Below are 21,003 nucleotides of genomic sequence, written 5' to 3' on the forward strand. Positions count from 1 at the left end.
TATGAATTGTGTTATCATTCCCGTTATTGCTGTTGTTTTAGTATATGCTGAGTATTTGTGCTTGTCCTCTTTTCTATTGTGATGTGAAGGTTTATAATCACATAAAATACTCTTGAAATGAAGGAAAAGATGGGCAATTTCAGAAGCATAAACTACAACAAAAGAACCAAATGGAAACTCCAGAAATAAAACTACTTCATCTGAAATTAAGGGAGCCCTGATGGTGCAATGCTTAAGTGCTCAGCTGCTAACTGAAAGGTTGGTGGTTTGAACTCACCAGAGGCTCTGCAGGAGGAAAGGCCTGGGCATCTGCTGTCGTAAAGATTACGGCCTGGAAAGCGCCCAGGGCAGGTGGAACAGGGTGGAAAACCAGCTCCGCAGCACAAGAGCAGCAGCAGCACTTGAAATGAAAAATCAACAACTGCAAGGGTTTAACAACAGAATGAGATGCCAGAGGGAAGTCTGTGAACTTATCCAATAAGAAAATACACACACACACACAGATTAAAATCAAATAAGCAGCATCTCAGGGATATGAGACACTGTCAACAAGTTTAATATGTGTGTAATTGAAATCCTGGAAGGGGACGAGAAAGAGAATGGGACGGAAAAAAATATTTAAGAAATAATGACTGAAAGTTGCCCAAATTTAATCAGGGACATAAATTTACAGATTCAAGAAGCTCAATAAACCACTATCTATTTATAAACACGGGAGCTCTGGCAGCATAGTGCCTAAGGCACCTGACTGCTAACCAGAAGGTTGGCGGTTCAAACCCACCAGCCACTCCTCGGAAGGAAGATGGGGAAATCTACTTCCGTAGTGATACTGCCTCAGAAACCCTAAGGGGGGGTCGCTATGAGTCGGGTCCGACTAGACGGCAAATAACAACAACAACAACATTTATGAACACAGTAGGCACAGCACAGTCCAACTGCTGAAAACCAAAGAAAAAGAGAAATTTTACATGAGAGAACCGTGATTTGAAGGACTGCTAACTTTTCATCAGAAAGAAAGGAGTCCAGAGGCAGTGGTGTGGTGACATGACACGTTCACAGTCTGAAATAGCCCACCTCCGCTACAAGTAATGCCACAGGTCTTCAGGCTGAATGGAACCAGCAGACAGAAACCTGGACCTCTAGGACGAGTGCACCGCACAGGTAAGCAGAACTCCAGGGAAATACAAAAGCACTTTTCTACTGATCTCTTTAAAATACATACTACAGTTTAAAGCAGAAGTTACACACTGTCTCAGGGAGTTTACAACAAATGTGCATGTCAGGACTGAGACAGTGGAACAAGGGACCGAGTGAAGGGAAGGGATGCCCCTACACAGTAGCAAGGTGTTTATATTTTATATAATGTGTTACAGTGTTAACTCTAAATAGACTGAAAAGTTAAGTAAAAGTTAAATAGACTGTCATGCCATGGCATGACAATCCCAAAGCAACCACTTGAAAAAAATGCAAAGAGATACATACAGCTACAAAAACATCAGATGCATAAAAGGGAATCCTGAAAAAAATACTTCTCTGATCCAGAAAGCAGGAGAGGAACTACAGAGATTAAGAGCGAACCAGAGAGCCAAATAAAAGACGAATAATAAAATGGCAAAGATAAATCCAACTACATCAATAATTACGTGTAAGGTTAATGGACTACAGTTGATCATATGGCAAATACAGTCAGAACTGACTCTGCTGCCTTTACGAGACTCGTTCCAAATGTGCAGAGACAGACAGGTAAAGGGACGGTAAAAGATACCCATGCAGAAAAGAAAGCCCAAGGAGGCGGAGTGGCTACAATGCCACCAAATGAAGGTGGCGCCAAAACAGTCATCCAGGGAATGACACAAGGGGCCAGTGAGGAAAACTTCATCACAAATGTGCCTTTCCTCAATAACACAGCTGCAGCACAACTGAAGAAGAGACAGTTCCACAACCGTTGTTGGAAATTTTAACCACCCCTCTCAACTGATTGATAGAACGACTACACAAGGAAAAACAACATAGACAGGCTGAGCTATACTGTGCAGCACTTGGACTTAAGGGCTATTTACAAAACACTTCACCCAACAACGTGGAATCTGCATCCCTTTCAAGTGCATGCGGTACATTTACCAGCTAGACCGTAAGATGGGCCACAAAACAAGTCTTACGAATGTTAAGAGGCTGAAGTCACAGCATAAGTGTTCTGACCACAAGAGAATTCAGTCAAGATCAGTAAGATAGCTAGGAAAACACCAAGTAGCTGGAAAATAAACATGTTCAGTCACAAAAGAAATCCCAAGGGAAACTGGTAAGTAACCAACTGAATGACAATACAGTATATTAAGCAAAGAAGAGTGAAAAAAAAAAAAATCCAAGACTCAGGGAAACAATTAAGCCAAAGAACTAACAGACCAGGCAAACTACCTCCACTACCCTGAGACCAGAGGAACTAGATGGTACCCCGCTACCACTATCAACCGCTCTGGTCAGGATCACAAGAGAAGGTCCTGGACAGAGACGGAGGGGAAAAAATGTAGAACAAAACTCAAAATCATAAAAGAGACCAGACTTACTCTGTGGAACCCCCAAGACTGTGGTCCTCAGACATATTTCAAGCCTGGAAATGAACCTAACCCCAGGCTTCAACTTTCACTCAAACAGTATGCAGGCCTATATTAACACCAGGAAGGAATGTGCCACTCAGAACAATCAACCATAAGACACCAAGAGGGCTGCGTCTGCCTCCCCAAAAAAGCTCAGAAGGCAGGAAGGGGCAGGGAAAAGGGAGGAATGAAAACGGAAAACCCAGGAGGAAGTGGGAAGAGTGCTGTTACATTGAGGGGAGTGCAACCAATGTCACAAAATGAAGTGTGTCTGAATTCTTGGACGGGAAAGTAATACACTCTGTAAACTTTCACCCAAACTACAATTTAATACACACACACACACATGCACACACAGAGTTATGAAATGAAATATATAAAAAGTTGAAAAGGAGTACATGGAAGGTAATTTACAACTTTAAATGATTATGTCAGAAAAGAAAAAAAATCTAAAATTCAGTTTTCTAAGGTTTCACCTTAGAAAAAATGCAAAGTCAACTAAAGGATAAGGGAACAAACAACAATGAACAGACATCAGTGAAATAGAAGATAGACAAATGGAGAACATTAATGAAAATAAAAAAACTGAAAAAAAAAGAAAAAAAAAATTGATAAGCTGGTAGCTAAACTAACCATGAAGGGAAACATCGGTTATCAATATCATGAATTAAAGGGGCATCACACTACAAATCCTACTGACATTTAAAAAATAAGGGAACACTACGACTACCTTTAGAAGTCCTGCAGGCACTGTGGTAAAGGCCCAGCCACCAACTGCACCCGCGCCAGATGCTCTGCAGTAAAAAATGTGCAACCTGCATCCACTAAGATCACAGCCTCGGAAACCCTACGGGGCAGTTCTACTCTGTCCTGTCATGTCATCCTGGGTCAGAGTTAACCTGACAGCAATGGGTTGGGTTGGGCTGGGTTTTTTATGAACAAGAAACCTGACAGCTTAGATGAAATAAACCAACTCCTTGAAGAAAAGAAAAACAACAAACAGCACAAGTGACAGAAAATGAAACACAGTACATTACATTGACTGTATTTAAAAAACGGAATTTGTTTTCAAAAACCTTTCTACATCATGAAAAAACCACCAGATTTGCCAGTCTGGTAAAGCCTGGGGAGACCTGTGAGACTATGGCCTTTAGCCACTCTTTTAGGTCTGGAATTGAACTCACCCTCGTGGCTTCCAGCTAAACAGTAGACAGGCACATGGGGTGAACATTTATATGAGGTAGATACACTCCTTGGAGCGCTCAATCATGGGAGAACAGAAGGGCAGCATCTGCATAGGGAGATAGCTCTGGGGGTGGGAGTGCATGGGGGGAAGGACACAGGGAAGACATAACTACGGGGCAGAAGTGGGAAGAGCGCTGTTACACTGTAGGGAATTGCGATCAATGTCATGACACAAAATGTGTATGAACTGCTATATGGAAAATGAAATTGCTCTGTAAACTTTCACCCAAATCACAATAAAAATTTTAAAAAGCTTTCCACAAATAAAATTCTAGGCCCAGACGGTTTTACTGAATTCTGTCAAACAGGAGAAAGAAAGAACACCAGTCATACACAAACTCTTTCAGGAGCAGAAAAGGAAAGGAATATTTCCCCCACAAATTTTAGCAGGAAGGATTAAATCAAATACCAAGACCTGACAAAGACATTACACACAAACTCACACATTCACAACAGCCAATGAGCCTCATGAACACAGAGAGAGATTCTTAATAAAATACCACCAAATAAAACAAACAAACAAAAAACCCAAACTCACTGCTATCGAATCAATTCCTAGCAATGATATAAAAATGCTAATATACCATGACGAAGTAGGGTTTATTCCAAGAATGCAAGGTTAGTTTAGCACAAGAAATCAATGTAATTCACTCTACTCCACAAAAAAATAACAGCCAAAGAAATGGCAGTGACAGAAGCGAGGAGGGGAAGAGAGTGGTGGGGACTGGGGCCAACTGGAGGCTGCACACCCATCGAGGCCACAGCTGCTGCTACTGCGTTCCCAGGCTGCTGCCCTTGAGAAAGGGAGGCAAAGATGGTCAGAATTTTTAACTTTTCAAAAGAAATCCCAAAGTTTTATGTGAAATCTTCCCATTTTAAATGTCTGCTAATAATGTGGCAGAGTCTGGGCCTGACGGTGCTCGTTTCTAGGCCAGGATCAGCCTGTGGGTTGCTAGTGTGGAACTCTCTTCTAGATCACCAGTTCTCTTTGTGTTTAATGTGGAGGTTAGGGACCTCATGATGGCTGGACGTATGAAAGCAGGATAAGTGTACAAGAAGGGGCACAGGTGGAAACAAGGGGATACAAGGGGAGGGAGGAAGGGAGGGAAGCAGTGGGAGGATGACAAGTACTCTAAGCGCATACAGGAGAAGTCTGACAAGAGCAATGGTTTTGAAGGACAAGCAGGGGTCATGCAACAGACAAGCTGGTCGATGCCTGGCCCAGCTTAACAATCATCCGTCAGCAGAACACAAAGAAAAGTGATTGGTGACACTGAAAATGTTTTGCAAGTTCGATGGAGGCCACACTTAATGGAAGGTTTAATTCGAGAGAATATTAGCAGTTCATCTGAGGCCTTAAGGGCTCAGCTCAAGCTCACGGATGACATTTTTGTTACAAGTCACAGATGGTGGACAGTGAAGACCTTCCTGTAACCTGCCCAGAGCCAAAGCAGGAGACAGACATGGACCCCTGCCAAGACCATGAAGAAGGGGTAATGTGCTGCGGAGATTTCCAGTTTTCACGTTGTGACTGAGGAAAGGACACCCACAGGGAGTTGAGCCACAAGTAGACAAGAGTAAGGCCCCAAAGGAAAGCTTGCCTCCTGGGTGGAGAAAACGGGCCAAGGAAGCTTTTGCTAGAAATGCAGGTGCAAGCCACAGATGGATGCCCTTTTTCCTAAAGGGCCAAATATTTTAGGCTTTGCAGGCCACGTGGTCTCTGGGGCAACTAGACACCTCTGCCATTGTAGCAGGGAAGCAGGGACAGACAGCATGCAAATCAATGGGCCTGGCTCCAATACAACTCTGTTTAAGAGCACAGGCCACAGGCAAACACAGCCCCATCCCTGGGGTTAATAATCAAGGAGGGGACTGACTTCATTAAAATTAGCAACTCTGTTCATCTGAAAAAAAAAAAAAAAAAAGGCCACACAGAGTGAAGCAATGAGCTACAAACTCTAAGAACATATTTGCAACTCGTAGTAACTGACATTTGACTGCTAAACAGAAGGCTGGCGGTTCAAACCCACCAGCCACTCCTTGGAAGGAAGGTTGGACATCTACTACCATAGAGATACCACCTCAGAGACCCAAGGAGGGGTTGCTACAGGTCAGACCTGACTCCACAGCAGTGAGTTTGGTTTTTTGGTTTTAGCAACTGACAAGGGATTAACACCCATCAAACATAAAGCAAACACACGACCTAGTGTTTAAGACAGGGGATCAGCTCTGGTAACAAGAGCTGAGCAACTGGAGACAAGACAGACAGACGGGCCTTCAAAAAAACGAGAGACTTCTGAGCCTCACAGGGCTTCATCAGCGAAGGGAAAAGACCACCCACAGAGTGGAAGAAAATTCGGAGGAAATATATGTAAGATACTTGCTGCCGTCAAGAGGATTTCAACTCACAGCAACCTACAGGGAGGAGTAGACCTTCCCGCCAGGGTTCCAAGGGTCGGGCAGTCTACTTCCATAGTGTACTGCCTGGAAACCCAAGGAGGGGTCACTATGAGTTGGACTCGACGGCAAATAAAAACCACCACCTTTACAGAAGCTGACTGCCACACCTCTCTCCCGCAGAGTGGCTGGTGGGTTTGAGCCACTGACCTTTCGGTTAGCAATGAAGTGCTAAGCAGGCAGAAGCAGGCCTGGAGAAGCGAAGCAGGGCTGGCCGGCACGGAAGGGAGAGCCAGCTGCAGGTTCCGGGGACAAGCCCAGAGCTGTAAGCCGAAGCCTTCCGGACACCCCAACACCAACTATAGTCCAGCAACGGGGCGGGGAGAGGTAATCTCCAGGCATGGGGTATCTGGAGAGCCAGGCCAACAACAAGGTGGGGGGCCTAAGATCCCATCAAACAACTGGACCTGAAGAGCCTGCTGGGATAGGGTTCAGGGACCTCAGTGCAACAGGGGCAAGTGCCTGCAGGCGCCAGGACCGGAGACTAACGGAAGCCACGTTCCCCACACAGGCTCGTGTTCCCATGTGGATCCTAGGAGCACGGAAGAGCCTAGTGAGAGACTCCAGGTTGCAGACCACAGGCAAGGCGTAAGGAAGCAGGGCTGCCTTTAGCAAGTGCTGGGCCGGGGGCAGGTCTCCTTCAACCCTCTTGCCGAGCTGAAGCATGAGTTGGAGCTGTGGCTGCAGGGATGAAGGGGTCAGGTGGTCCTGGCTCCGTGCATCCCACACTCCCTGGCGGAAGGGCCTCCCTCCAGTTCAAAACTCAGATGATCGGCACCAACTCAGATGAAGGGAGTGAGGCCAACGGTGTGCTTCCTCACTGTCAAGCCAACTGCGACGCACAGTGCCTCGGGGACACCGACGGGACATCCGCTGCTTTGGGCGAGGGCAGCAACGTGGCCTCTGCCCTTCAATCCAGCAATGCCCACTGGGGACTCCAGTCTATGGACACACCTGCCCACATGTGAGGGGACGTAAAGGCTGTTCGTTATCACAGTGCCGTCACGCAGATGACCAGAAACCACCCGAACGCCCACCTGGGGAGGGCTCGTTAAACACACTATGGTACCTCTATATGTGGGGCGATGAGACCAACTCTAGAAAAGGGAGCGGAAGCTCCCCAGGTGCTGATACCAGAGACTAAAACAGACTAATGGCTGAGAAGACTCCGCTGGATGGACAGATCACGTTTGCTAATCCAGTCATCGGTTGACAGGCAGTCAGAGGGGGTCCACTCTTTGTCTACTCTGATAACGCTGCTATAAATACCTATGTCCAGGTTTTTGTGTGGACAAATGTTTTCCCTTCTCTCGGGTGCAGATCTGAGAGCAGAACTGCTGAGTCACACGGTGACTCTGATTACCCTTTAGCAGAACCGCCAGACTGCCGTCCCAGGTCTCTGCCCCATTTTCACATCTCACTAGAGCAGTGGACGAGGGTTCACTTCTCCACATCCTCACCAACACGTGTCCAATGAATTCTCAATCACTGCCATGCTAGTGGCTGTGAGGCACTTCCTCACTGTGGTTTTGATGTGAGTTCCCTGCCTAACGGCTAATGATGCTGAACATCTCAAGATCCTATCCTTAATGATTTAAGAATGAGGGAACCTTTCCAAACTCGAGACATTGGCTGAGAAGCCATAAATGTGAGGGCGCTTCAAAACTAAACTCACCATGCCCCAGGGAACGCTGGTGGTATTAGTTCATTATGGCTGCTGTAATAAAGGACCACAAAGCAGTTGGTTTTAAAGTACAAAATAAATCAATCTTCAGCGGGCAAATGGGACACCAGGAAAAACTATCTGAAACAGACAACAGAAGGCTAGTTACCTGAGCACCCTGAGATTCCTTACGATAAGAAAAAGGTAACAGCCCAAAAGAGAAACGGCCGCTTACAAAGCGCACCGACGGCTGGAGTCACCGAGAAAGATGCCGCGGTGCGTTCTAAGGAAACACATTCCAACCCACTGCCATCAAGTCCCTCCTGACACACAGCAACCCTACAGGATGGAGCGGAGCTGCCCCATGGCGTTTCCAAAGTTGTCCATCTTTACCAAAGCGGACCGCCTCATCTTTCTCCCGCAGAGCAGCTGGTGGGATCAAATTGCTGACATTCTGGTTAGCGGCCGAATGCCTTAACTGCTGCGCCACCAGAGCTCCTTAACACATTTTAAAACAAGGTATAGCTTCACTGGGGAGCTCTGGTGGTGTAGTGCCTAAGGCATTTGACTGCTAACCAAAAGGCTGGCAGTTCAAACCCACCAGCCACTCCTCGGAAGGAAGGTTGGGCAATCTACCTCTGTAGAGATAACGGTCTTGGAAACCCAAGGAGGGGTCGCTATGAGTCAGAATTGACTCGAGGACTGTGAGTTTTCTTTCTTTTTTTTTGTATAGCTTCACTGTCAGATCGACAAAGATTGAAAAAATACTGTAATTCTAGCAGTGGTGAAGGTGTGGGGAGACTGCTGGCAAAACCATCCATGATTCAAAAGTTTAGTAACAACTTCAACGCCATTGACTGGAGGGCAGTTGAGTACCTCACGGTCCTCCCCAGCATGGAATACTAGAGACATACATACCACATGAAATAACCCTGAAACACATAAATTTAAATTCCTGTGCGTTAAAGGGACTTCTGAGTCAGCAAGCAGCAGAAAAACGCTCTCCCACAAGGCGGAATCCTCTGCTGGAAAAGCTGCCGTTCTCTGGAAGGGCGCCGCCGTGTTTCCCAGAACCCCTCCCCTCCACCCCACAGCGTTATGCTCTGAGCATGACGCGCTATGCTCCCCCAGGTCACCAGGGCAGGTTTCCGCTGTCTCCCATTTTCACTGGATACCACTGTTGGTGACTCACGTCGGTACTTCCCGCAAACGTTCTGCTCAAGCTCTGCAGGTGCCTCACAAACACAGAAAGGCCTCACTTCCTACTTTCGTATTCTTTGAAATTTTCTGAGCTCTTACCTCTGCATTCTCGGCCACTTTCACCGTTTCTTGAACTCCCTGTGTCTCAGAGCCTGCTCTAAGCATTCCCAACTAAGCTACACTGATATTTACAGAGAGAGAGAAACTCCTTGAATACAGGACAAGATAAAACAAAAAGGGGGGCACCTTTCAACAGTCAGTTATAGAAACCGACACACCGCGCTCTGCTGAGGGCAGACTACTGTCCTCACACAGAACCCTTCCCTCTACTTGAAAACATGCAGCACCCCAGCAAGCTTGATTGCCCAGTTTCCTAATCCTCATCTGAAAACGGGCAAAGGGAGATGTGACCCAGCTCCAGAAGCCTGACAAGGTAGCTACAATGAGCGAGGCAACAATCTTAAGTACAAAGTAGGCAGAAGACCTCAAAATGCAGTTTCAGTGTGAAGACACTTGTAGACAAAGGTTCTTTACCCCTCAAAGACTCGGCAGGGATCTCTGCATTATAACCAAACCATATGCCCTGAAGCCGACTCTGCCTCAGGGCGACCCTGGGCGTCTTGGGGTCGGACTGTGCCCCCCTCCACGGCTCAGTTTTTCCAAGTGCATCCCCAGGCCCGTTTTCTGAGGGGTCCTGGGTGGACTCCAACCTCCAACTGTGCAGTTAGCAGCTGAGCACTTTAACTGTTTCCACCGCCCTGTGACTCCACGCATGACCACAGGAGACAGTATAGCAAGTCATGCTAAACCAAAAAACAAACCAAACTCAATGCCATCGAGTTGATTCCAACTCACGTGTTGACCCTCGTTGAGTTTCCAAGGCAGTAAATCCTTATGGAAGTAGATTGCCCAGTCTTTCTTCTGTGGAGTGGCTGGTGGGTTCCAACCACCAACCTTCTGGTTAGCAGTCAGATGCCTTAGGTGCTGTGCTAGCCAAAAACCAAACCCACTGCCGTCGACTCAGATTGGACTCATGATGACCTCTCATGGTTTGAACCGCCAGCCTTCTGATTAGCAGTCTTATGTCTTAGGCACTACACCACTATGCTTGTTGTTGTTGTTGTTGTTATGTGCCGTCAAGTCGGCCCCGACTCATAGCGACCCCTCCTTGGGTTTCCGAGGCAGTATCACTACGGAAGTAGGATTGCCCAACCTTCCTTCCGAGGAGTGGCTGATGGGTTTGAACCGCCAGCCTTCTGGTTAGCAGTCAAGTGCTTTAGCCACTATGCTACCAGACCCAAAAAACATCCAGGAAAGGTTCAGTTGCTGTGCTCAGCGAATCATTCATGTGGCTCTTCTGTCCATGCCGTTTGTAACTGTGTGATGGGCTGTGTGTCAACTGGGCCATGACTCTCAGTGGTTTAGCAGCCATAATGTAGTCACCCCCATGATGAGCTCTGAGCAGCCAGTCAGTTGAAAGGGAGTTTCTTCAGGGCTGTGACCTGTTTCTAAGCTATATACGGACACCCTGGGGAAATTCTCTGGCTGTCTGATGGGTCATCCTGCATCTGGCTCATGATCATTGCTAGTTCCTGGACTTGAACCAGTGGGCTGCTGATCTTGGGACTGTTGCCTTCAAAGCTGGTGAGCAAACAATCTGCCGTTTTACCTGCCGATTTTGGATTTTCATCCTCCGAAGCCAGCAGCCTGCTGCACTACCTGGCAATCTTGGCTTTGTCAGCCCCTGCAGCAGCATGAGTCGAGAGAAGCCCCCAACTTGACGTTTGACTCACAGACTTGAGATTTGTCAGCCTCTACAACTGTGTGAGCCACTTCCTTGAGATAAATTTCTTTTTATAAATATATATACACATACAAGCTTCATAGGTTGTCCTTCTCAAAAGAACCCAGACCAAGACAGTGAGTCCATGCAAATGTGAGGTGCTTGTGGCCCACCAAAGGGTATGGACAGCTTGCTAATAATGTAAACAAGGTGCATAGCACCCTTGTGGGGGTGGGGCTGTGCAAATAAGGTAAAGGGATCAGTCAGTTTTGCCATCTCACTAGGCTTAAAATGAGCCACTCCACAGGCGGCAAGGGGGATCTCATCACCATCAGGGAAGAACGCCCGGAGTGGAGCACGTCCTTCGGACCCGAGATCCCTATGCTGGACTTTTTCAATCCAGGAAACAGAACTGGGACACCACAGATGGCAGGCAGCAGCAGTAGGGAGACAGTGGCATCAGAACCAGGGGAACAAGAGTTGGGCACAAGGCAGTAGTGGGCTTCCTGGCCCACTGGGCGAGCGAGCTGAGTGCCTTTGGGCGGGAGGCTTGCTGGTGGAGTGGGGTGCCTCTAGGTATTTATTGACAGGGCTAAAGCAGCTCTTTACCACTAGCCGGAGCAGGGTAGAGGCCAGCCTGAGGGGCTGAAGGCTAGAGGAAAACCTGCCTTCCAGCATAGTTGAAGAGAGGCTGCCCTGATCATGAACTGTATCTTAAACATGTTCCTGAACCTGAACTGTAACCTGTAACTTCCCAAACAAACCCCTCAATCTGAATACTGTCTGTGAGTCGTGTGTGGCCACTGCAACAAATTACGGAACCCAGCAGAGAAGTAGAGGAGCTCTGGTGGTGTAGTGCCTAAGGCATCTGACTGCTAACCAGAAGGATGGCAGTTCAAACCCACCAGCCACTCTGCAGAAGGAAGACTGGGCAACCTACTTTCATAAAGATTCACTTCCCTGGAAACCCAATGACGGTCACTATATGTCAGTATCGACTTGATGGCAGTGACTGGGTTTTTTGGGGTTTGGTAGAGAAGCAGAGAATGCCGTGGGAGGGGCAGTTGGGAGCTGGTCAGAAGATGTAAAAAGCGGGGGAGAGCCTGGTGGCATGTCTGACCTCTGCCTCATAGGAATCAGCCTTGGGCTGATCTAGAGCCTCAGCCCCGTTGTGAAGTAGAGGAGGTCAGACATCTTTGCCACAGTCTTTCTGCAGTCGTACATGACCTAATGAATAAGCCAAGCCTTTCAGAAAGACACCCTATCATAATGGTTCAAACGAAGTGTCTTAGGACATTACAAGTGAGCTCTGAGCTCCTGGTACATTCTCTCAGGTACTCCGTTTCCTGATAAATGCTGGAACGAGGCCCAGCTGCTTGAACTAAAATGACAATGTGCTCTCTCCGTTTCCCCTTCGCAGCCTCAGTCAGTCACTTGGCAGTCCAGGTGCATGAGGGCGGCTTGTACCCTCCCGGTCTGTTCACAGCCCTGCTGCAGAGTCGTCTCCTCCTTCTAAACACAGGGTCTGTGCCGGCTATCTCAAAACGAAAGTGCTGCATGCCAGTCACGGTTGTGTGGCCGATACAGAACCAAAACGTTCTTTTAGGATGACTTACATGACTCGACTGCTCCTGCCTTTCATTTACCTCATCTACATGCACTCAAAGAAGCAGTGGTTAAACTTGGCTGCTATCCAAAAGGCTGGGACTTCAAACCCGCCATCCACTCTGCGGGAGAAAGATGCAGCAGTCCACTTCTGTAAAGACTACAGCCTTGGGAACCCTGGGAGGCAGTCCCACTGTCCTATACGGTTGCTGAGTCAAAAATTACTCAACGGCAACATTTTTCCTTTTTTAATATATGGGATAGGAATCACCTGTCTAAAGACGACAACAGTAACACCTCCGATCTGGCGAGGGAACACTGCTTCCCCCAGGCTCCAGCTTTCACAGGTGTGACTTCTAATGGCTTTAGCAGACACAACCAGCCCCACCAGAAATAAACCTCCTCAACATGACGCTTACCCAATGCTAGAGCAACAGGGAGGAGACTCTGTGGATGACATGAACGGCAGCTTCCACATGAGGGCAAGCCTGCCACATAGTACCAAAAACAACGGGGTTGGGGAAAAGCTCTGCCCACGCCATGCAACACTTCGCTTGACTGTGTGCTGGGGACATTTCCATCCACTCTAAGGACCCTGATGTGTCTTGGGTCCTGTTTGGGTAAAAAAGAAACAAATGTAACTGGCCCAGCAGCACTGTTCCCTTCACTTAAGTCACCAAGTTTGTCCTGTTACAACCTGGTGTCTACTGATGCTCTGGGCTAAGAAGTGTCTCCTTCTGATGCTGTTTTCTCATCAACTTGACTTTCTCCCTCTTCTTCCTTCAGGCTGCATTCCCTTCTTCTCGCCAGGGGAGAGCAAAACACAGAGCGCTGGGCGGGGTGGCAATGGGGGGTGCACACATGTGTGGATCAGCACAAGAGCGGTCCCCACGCGGCAGAGTTAAGGGGGTCTCAAATGTTCAACGTTTCCAAACAGCTGTACCCACCCCCTCTTCTGTAGCATCAACTCCTCCCCCTCCTGCCCCGAGTCCTCCCTCCCGTCTTGTTGTTGCCGTCAGGTGCTGCTGTCAGCTCCAACTCATAGCAACACTATGTACGACATAGTGAAACTATGTACAACAGAACGAAACACTGCCCAGTCCCCCGCCAGCCTCACAGTCCTTACCCTCAAGGGAACTGTCCTTACCTGAGCAAGTGATACAAAGGTGTGAAGAATGGTGACTGAGTCCCATCCTGTAGTAAGGGGGTGACTCAAGACACAACCCACCCTTCACTCCAAAATGGACCCAAGCGGCCAGGATTTACATCACCAAACAGAGGCCTGCGGCTAGAAGGGCCGTACTAAGTAATCACTGCACTGTGGAGTCTCAGTTCTGGTCAGCTACTCAGGCAGCAGCTAGGAAGGCCTTTACTAATCACTAATGGTTGGGTTGGCTTGTTCTTCTTCAACTGCTCAGTTAACCCAGCTCCTGAAGCCAGCCCTAAGCACGCCGCCGCCCACTGAAGGCCCCTGGTCCTCTGCTGCCTGTGTGGTCCGCTAGTGTGGGGCCATCGTGGCTCCGATGGACAGCAAAGACTGGGTGTGCCAGCAGAAGCCAAGTAGCTACAGATCCCAAAGCTGAATAGTCCCAAGACGTTAACAACGTCACGAGTTTTTCAGTGAGAGTGAACTCTGACCAGCACTCCCCTCCATCCCAAACCAGGACATGCCCGGCTCCTTGGGGAGGCTGCAGCAGAGGCCGAGGGGAGCCACCAAAGAGCAGAGGCTCCACCGAGAGAGAGCAGAGCAGAAAAGCCAACAGCAGCACCGACGAGTCACTGGTGGGAGTGCGGGGCAGGGCATGACTTATTTCAGCCCCACTGGCCAATGTCTGTGTGACTGCCACCAGATAACTGGGTGGGACTATGCAAATGTCAGGTGCTTAAGGTCCACCAAGGGCACTGCATAGCTTGTTAATGATGTAGATAAGGACATGACACCCCTGTGGGGGTGGGACTGCACAAATAAGGTGTGTGGAGCCCTAATGTGGGGGGGACTGGTCAGTTTTGCCATTCTGCAAGGCTGAAAATGAGTCATCCCAGAGGTGGAAGTGGAGGATCTCCCGGGCATCCAGAAAGAGGCACAGGGAGTTAGTTGAGTGCATCCCTGGACCCAAGATCCCTGCACAGAGACTGCAGAGAGACAGAGGCAGTAAAACCAGGAGACCACGGAGCGAGAAAGCCAAGTGCCTCTGGGCAGGAGGCTTGTTGGTGGAGTGGGGTGCCTCTCTGGGCACCTATTTGAAAAAGCTGGAAGTGCTCTGCATCCTGGCCCAAGGCCAAGGGCCAGAGAGCAGGGTGCCTATGGCACAGGTGAGAAGCAGCTGTCCTGACTGAAGAACCGTATCCTGCCTTGTAACCTGCTGCTTCCCTAACAGACCCCATAACTGTATTCTCTGAGTTCTGCATCACCACTGCAATGAATCATCAAACCCAGCAGAGGAACAGAGCGCTGTGCAAGGGACGGTTGGTGTCAGAATTGGTAAAGAGGGATAGAGGGTGGCAGCATGTTTGACCTGTGCTTCATAGGAACCAGCCTTGGGCTGATGCAGTTGATGGTGCTTCTGTCTCCCCCAGTGAAGTTAGAGGAGGTCAGACAATGCTGCCCCCACATACTCTCTGGACCAGGGTCCAGGTGGGGTTCTTTAGGAAGATGACCCTACAACCAATGAGGAACCCACTCCATTACCCCTCCCAGCACTTGCAGTAGATCATCCCTTACAACTTTCACTCCCCAGTGGAAAATTCCAGCAAAAGCCTTCAGCTTACAGAGAACAGGGAACGCCTAAGACATTAACTCGAGCACCAACCAGTCTATCTGGGCTCCTCGTGATCCTGTGTTGGCAACTCCAATCTAAAACTCTAATTCTGGGATTCTAGGAGGTAACACACGTGCACAAAAGCCTGTTGTGTGCAGCATCACAGCAACAGGAGAAAAGATAACTTAAAAGAAAGGTGCCACAAGGGAAAGGAAGCCACATCACTCAGGGGTCATTGTCAGGGGACAATGAGCTCCTATTAAGGGTGATGGAAAATTTGGGAACAGTCACTGGTGATGGGTGACCAGCATGATGAACATACTTCATGTCAATGACTGTACATGGGGAAGACTGCTAGATGGGAAAGGGTTTGTTACCTATACGTTTATCACAATAAAGGAGAGAGAGAGAGAATGCCATAAAGAACTGGAAGGCAGCAAACAATGGCATCCATGGACCATAAACACTGAGGAGTCCTTGGAAGATATGAAGAAGGTATGACCATATCTACAGAAAAACAGGAACCACAGCCCAGGAAGTACCCAGAGACGACTGAGGTCAGACTCACCAGGGAGCTGAATGGCCCCTGGAGGACAAGAACCACCCCAGTTTAAGAGCCACTGCGGCAGAGACTACAGAAGGAGAGAGGTGACTGAGGGGAAGGGACAGACTGAAAAGATGTCCCTGGGCTGGAAAGCAGACATACGTCCAAAATGGAAGCTATGTTACGTGGTACAAAGAATGAATTACAAAAACCTGCAGCAGCACACATGGAGGGGACATCTTTAAACATGAAGGACACAGAGAAACAATCTCCGCTCCAGAAAGAGGGGAGGACAAGGGTTGGCCATAGAGCAACGAGAACCAGAGGACAGGACTGCACCCTTCCAACAGTGGTGCTGGCAGGCACTGGAGCAACACCAACACTTTCGGGAGGAAAATGATTTTGCCCAGAGTCAATACTCAGCCAAACTGCTATTCAAGAACAAGGTCAAGAGACAGAAGAACTAGATGGTGCCGGGCTACCACTGTCAACCACTTGGAGGGGGATCTATGTGGGAGATCCTGGATAGAGTGGGAGAACAATGTGGAACAAAACTCAAAATCATTTGGGTGGGGGGAAGGGACCAGGTTTGCTGGTCTGATAAAGCCTGATGGAACCACTGAGACTATGGCCCCTAGCTGCTCTTCAGGTCTGCAACTGAACCCACTTCTGTGGCTTCCAGCCAAACAAAAGACAGGCATATGAGGTAAATATTTACACTAGGGTAGGTACACTCCTTGGAGGGAACAATCATGGGAAAATAGAAGGGCTGTGTATGCACAGGGAGACAGGGAGAGAGCTTGAGGGGCAGGAGTGCACAGAGGGAAGGACACAGGGAAGAGGTAACTACGGGGAAGAAGTGGGAGGGAAGCTGTTGCACTGTGGTAAATTATAATCAATGTCATGAGACAAAGCATATGTGAACTGCTGTATGAAAGTGAAATTGCTCTGTAAACTTTCACTCAAATCACAATTTAAAAAAAAAAAAAAGAATGAGGTCAAAAGAAAAGTCTCTGCAGACACAGTAACCCCCCCCCTCAAAAAAACACACCCAACCCACTGCTATCTAGTTGATTCTGACTCACAGCAGCCCTATAGGACAGAGTAGAACTGGCCCGTACAGTTTCCAAGGCTGTAAACCTTTAAGGAAGCAAACTACCTCAATCTTTCTCATGTGGAGTAACTAGTAGGTTCAAACTGTAGACTTTTTGATTAGCAGTCTAATGCTTTAACCACAGCACCAGCAGAGCTCTTTATAGACACGAGCTGAGAAAACTTACAGCCTACAGACTTGTTCTGTAAAACAAACACAGGGTATATTCTGGGAAAACAATAAATCTGTTTTGGTTCTCTACTGCCATTCTAACAGAAAATACCTCAACTGGGTGCCTTGAACAAACAGGGATGTGTCCTCTTTTGGAGGCTAGAAGTCCGAGTTCAAAGTGCCAAGCTCTAGAGGCCAGCTGAAAGCCCCTCGACCTTGGGCTTCAGCTCTGCCTCTTGTTCCCGGCCCGCTAGAGCTGGAGACGTCTCTTAACTTAGGCAGTTGCTGGTAGATGAGGTCAGCTAAGGCTGACAAAGCCAAGGTCGATAAATAAAATGCACAGTCCCAAGATTATCAAACAACATGGCAGGCCCCTAGTTAAAGCCCAGAGACAGTCCCAAGATCGGCAGACAACACGGCAGGCCACACTCACTGAAGACTTGGCTACACGCAGGACCCAAGCGTGCCAAAAAGCTCCAGAGGCCTTTCCCAAAGCTGCTGCTTATACACAGGAAGCAGACCACACCCCTAAGGCAGCTGTTGGGCTGCTCACAGTAGATTCCACCATGAATTTGATCACCAGTCTCATCATGGGCAATAACTGCATCCAGCTGCCCAGCCACTCACAACCAGGCCCAGCCAAGTGGACACACAACTTAACTACCATAAAGTCCCAAACACAGAGGAAGATGTTGGATACAAAGCCAGTAATAAATTACAGTAATAAAGAAACAATAATAATTATAGCTGTCTGTTAACACACAATGTTACTTTAAAACTTGTGGTTTAAGGAAAGCATACAACAAAATCAAATGGGTTAGTAGAAAGAGATATGAAGATGAAATCCACAGACAATATAAAAATGTCACTGCCAAATGGGCAGGGAGGCCACATCTTCTGACCTCCTGTAACCCCACAAGAGGAAGACAGAATCACCATCAGCAGCCCAAGGCCTGTCCCTGTGAGGCCAGACACGCTGCCTTCCTTCAGCCCTTTCACCAACCCTGACACCAGCCTTTCCTCCTGCAGCACCCACCACCTCTCTGCTGGGTTGGATAATTTGCTGCAGTGGCCACGCAGAACTCACAGATTATAGGGTTATTAGGGAAGCACCAGGCTACAATTCAAGTTCAGGAAAAATGCTCAGTCTCCCTCCCAGCAATGCGTGTCTCTTTGTGTCTCTTTCTCAGCAGCATGTCCTTCTCAGCCAGCAGTCAGAGACTTCTGCCTCTAGGAGGCCTCCTTTTGAGCATGGCAGAGTGGCCAAACTAACCAATCATAATGTCAGAATTCTAAGCACCTGAGAGAGAATGAACTTCCAAGAACATTATTTCCTGCTGCTCACAACAGAAATACCCCACCCAGGTAGATGATTTTAACAATCAGAAGCTACTCAGTTTCTCACAGCAAATTCCACCATAGAGTTTACAAAGACTTATGGCTAGAAAAGCCATACCAGGTAATTTACTACACTGCAGTCATGAAACAAATGAAGAAGAAAAAAAACTTAGTAATCATACAAATGTAAAACTACACAAGATATCTTTCACAGAGCACTATATTTCTGCGGAAATAAAACCCATAATATTCAGTGTTGGAGAAGATGAAACTGAAGTCTCATTCCCAGCTGATGGGAATATTTGAAAGCAACTGGAATTTAAACATTTAAAGTAAATTAAGGTAGGCTCAGGATCAGCAATGCTACAACTAATTCCAGAATTTTAAAGAAATACCACAAAGTAGAATGTGCAAGCACATTTCAGCAGTCTACTTTCCATTCAGCTTTGTAACCAATGGAAATAATCATTGCTGTGTCCATTAACAAAGCTGTGAATGGAATGAGGCCATGTCCATACTACAGAATACTGTGTAGCCACTGGCAAGCCTGGAGACCTGGATACTGATGTGAAAAATATGTAAGGCATGCTGGGAGCTTAAAAAAAAAAAAAAAAGGATTCTGCCTGCAAAACGCTTGTTATATGAAATTAGTCAGGTTGTTGCTGCTGGATACCCTGGAGCATTTTCGACTGGTAGCGACCCCATATGACAGAGGTGAATGCCCTACAGGGTTTCCTAAGCTGTAATCTTTATGTAAACAGATCACAAAGTCTTTCCCTGGCTCAGGTACTGGGTAGGTTTGAACCACCAACCTTTCAATTAGCAGCCCAGTGCTTAACCACTGCACAACCTGGTCTCCTTTAAATCAAGTCACACAAGTAGTTACATACGTTTATGTGTGTGTAACTGAGTGTGCAAACAGTCAAAAACGAAGCATCAACTCTACGGCAACCAACAAGTGAGCGTGGAAAGCATGGAAGAAACGCAGAAATCTTCACCGTGGTTACTTGGGGGGAAGCAGGAAAGCAGAGACTATGCCATATGGAGCCCCCACCCCCAACTATTAGCTGCACATCTGCCGACCTCAGGCCCTGAGGACACAGACAGCAAGCCACAGTCCCTCAGCTCCACCAGGCGCCCAGAGACTCTTGTGGGTCCTGTTCACTGCGCAGCCTCCGAACCCCGAACCCCTGCAGGGGGCAGCCCAAGCACGCCAGCATTTGTCCAATGAACGAAGGCGGAATGGTTTGTGCAGGACACATGTACCCAACACCCTGGGACGGGGGAATGACAACAGAATTAAGGGGACTTATGTCCACCTAGACAGCTCTGGTACCGCAGGGGTATTTAGCTGTTAACCAAAAGGTCGGTAGTTCAAACCCACCCGCCGCTCCACGGGAAACCGATGAGGCCTCTGCTTCCACAAAGACTGACAGCTTTGCAAACCCTACGGGGCAGTTCCACTGTGTCCCACTGGGTCCCTAGGAGTCGGAATCCACTCGATGGCAGCGGGGTTTGTTTCTGTAAACGCCCACCCAGAAGCCACTCGGAACAAAGGTCACGGCCTTGACAACCCTACGGAGCACAGCGCTACTGCACACGCCTGGGGTCGCCGCGAGCGGGAGTTCCCCGAGGACAACGAACACGTCACCAAGCTGACGTAGCTCCCAGCACACGTGCCCGCTCTAAGCGTCCGCCCTCCACAACCACTGCACCGGCTTGTTTCCCGCCGGCCTCTCCCCACCAGACAGTCAGCTCCCGGAGAAACGAGACCGCGGCCACTCCGCGTCTCCCCGGCCTGGAACCGGCCCGGAGCCCGGGGACGAGAGTGGGGAGAGGGGCTGGGCTGGCGAAGCCCCTCCTGGGAGCGACTACAGCGCCCGGGAGGCTCGCCCGCGTCACTCCCTGGAAGGAACACGAGGCAGTGCCCGAGTGGAGGACAAGCAAAATGAACCCCAGTCGTGCTGAGCGCTCACCACACGCCACTCGTCCTCGCGCCCCTCCACATCCAGCGGCTGTCACGGCTCCCCTCACGGAACCCTGGAGGAGACGCCGCTCGCCCCGGCCCGCTGCCCTCCGGGCGACGCCCCTCACCTCTCGGGGCGGCCGCCAGCACCGGCGCCCGCAGCGGAGCCCGGAACTGGCGGCCCCACAGCAGCAGCGCCCGCAATTCGCGCGCCATGGCCGTCCTCCTGCAGCGCCGCGCCCACCACCACACAGAGGCGGCGGGCCGGCAGGACGGGCCTTCCTCGGGGGCGCGGCGCTGTGACATCACGGCGCGCGCCGGGCTGCCCCGTCGGCCGCCTGTGCGGGTGGTGAGCGCATCCCCGTGGGGCGTCAGTGTCGCGGGGACCGTCGGGCCTGGGGGCGGGACCTCCATGACCTTGTGACGCGTTGTCAAGAGCGACTGTCCCTGCACACAAAGCTGGGTGTGGTGGGCTGAGTGCCCCGGGCCCTTGCACGCACCCTGGGCCTCAGTTTCTCCATCCCCAAAACGGGGCAGATACGAGTACCACGGGGCGGGCGTGCGCAGACGGCGCCCGGTAACCAA

The 21,003-nt window shown here is 49.1% G+C and overlaps 1 protein-coding gene across 1 annotated transcript in view; it reads right to left on the reverse strand.

Moving 5' to 3' along the window:
- Window positions 1-20,634, reverse strand: part of TRAP1 (TNF receptor associated protein 1) — a 60,096-nt gene extending 39,462 nt beyond the window's left edge. The window contains exon 1 of the mRNA XM_007939576.1: window positions 20,547-20,634. Within this exon, the coding sequence (XP_007937767.1) occupies window positions 20,547-20,634 (88 nt within the window). The remainder of the gene's footprint in view (window positions 1-20,546) is intronic.
- Between the last annotated feature and the right edge of the window lie 369 nt (window positions 20,635-21,003).

This window comes from Orycteropus afer, unplaced genomic scaffold (genome assembly GCF_000298275.1).
Source record: "Orycteropus afer afer isolate SDZICR_OR568_19922 unplaced genomic scaffold, OryAfe1.0 scaffold00061, whole genome shotgun sequence".
Taxonomy (NCBI): Eukaryota; Metazoa; Chordata; class Mammalia; order Tubulidentata; family Orycteropodidae; genus Orycteropus; species Orycteropus afer.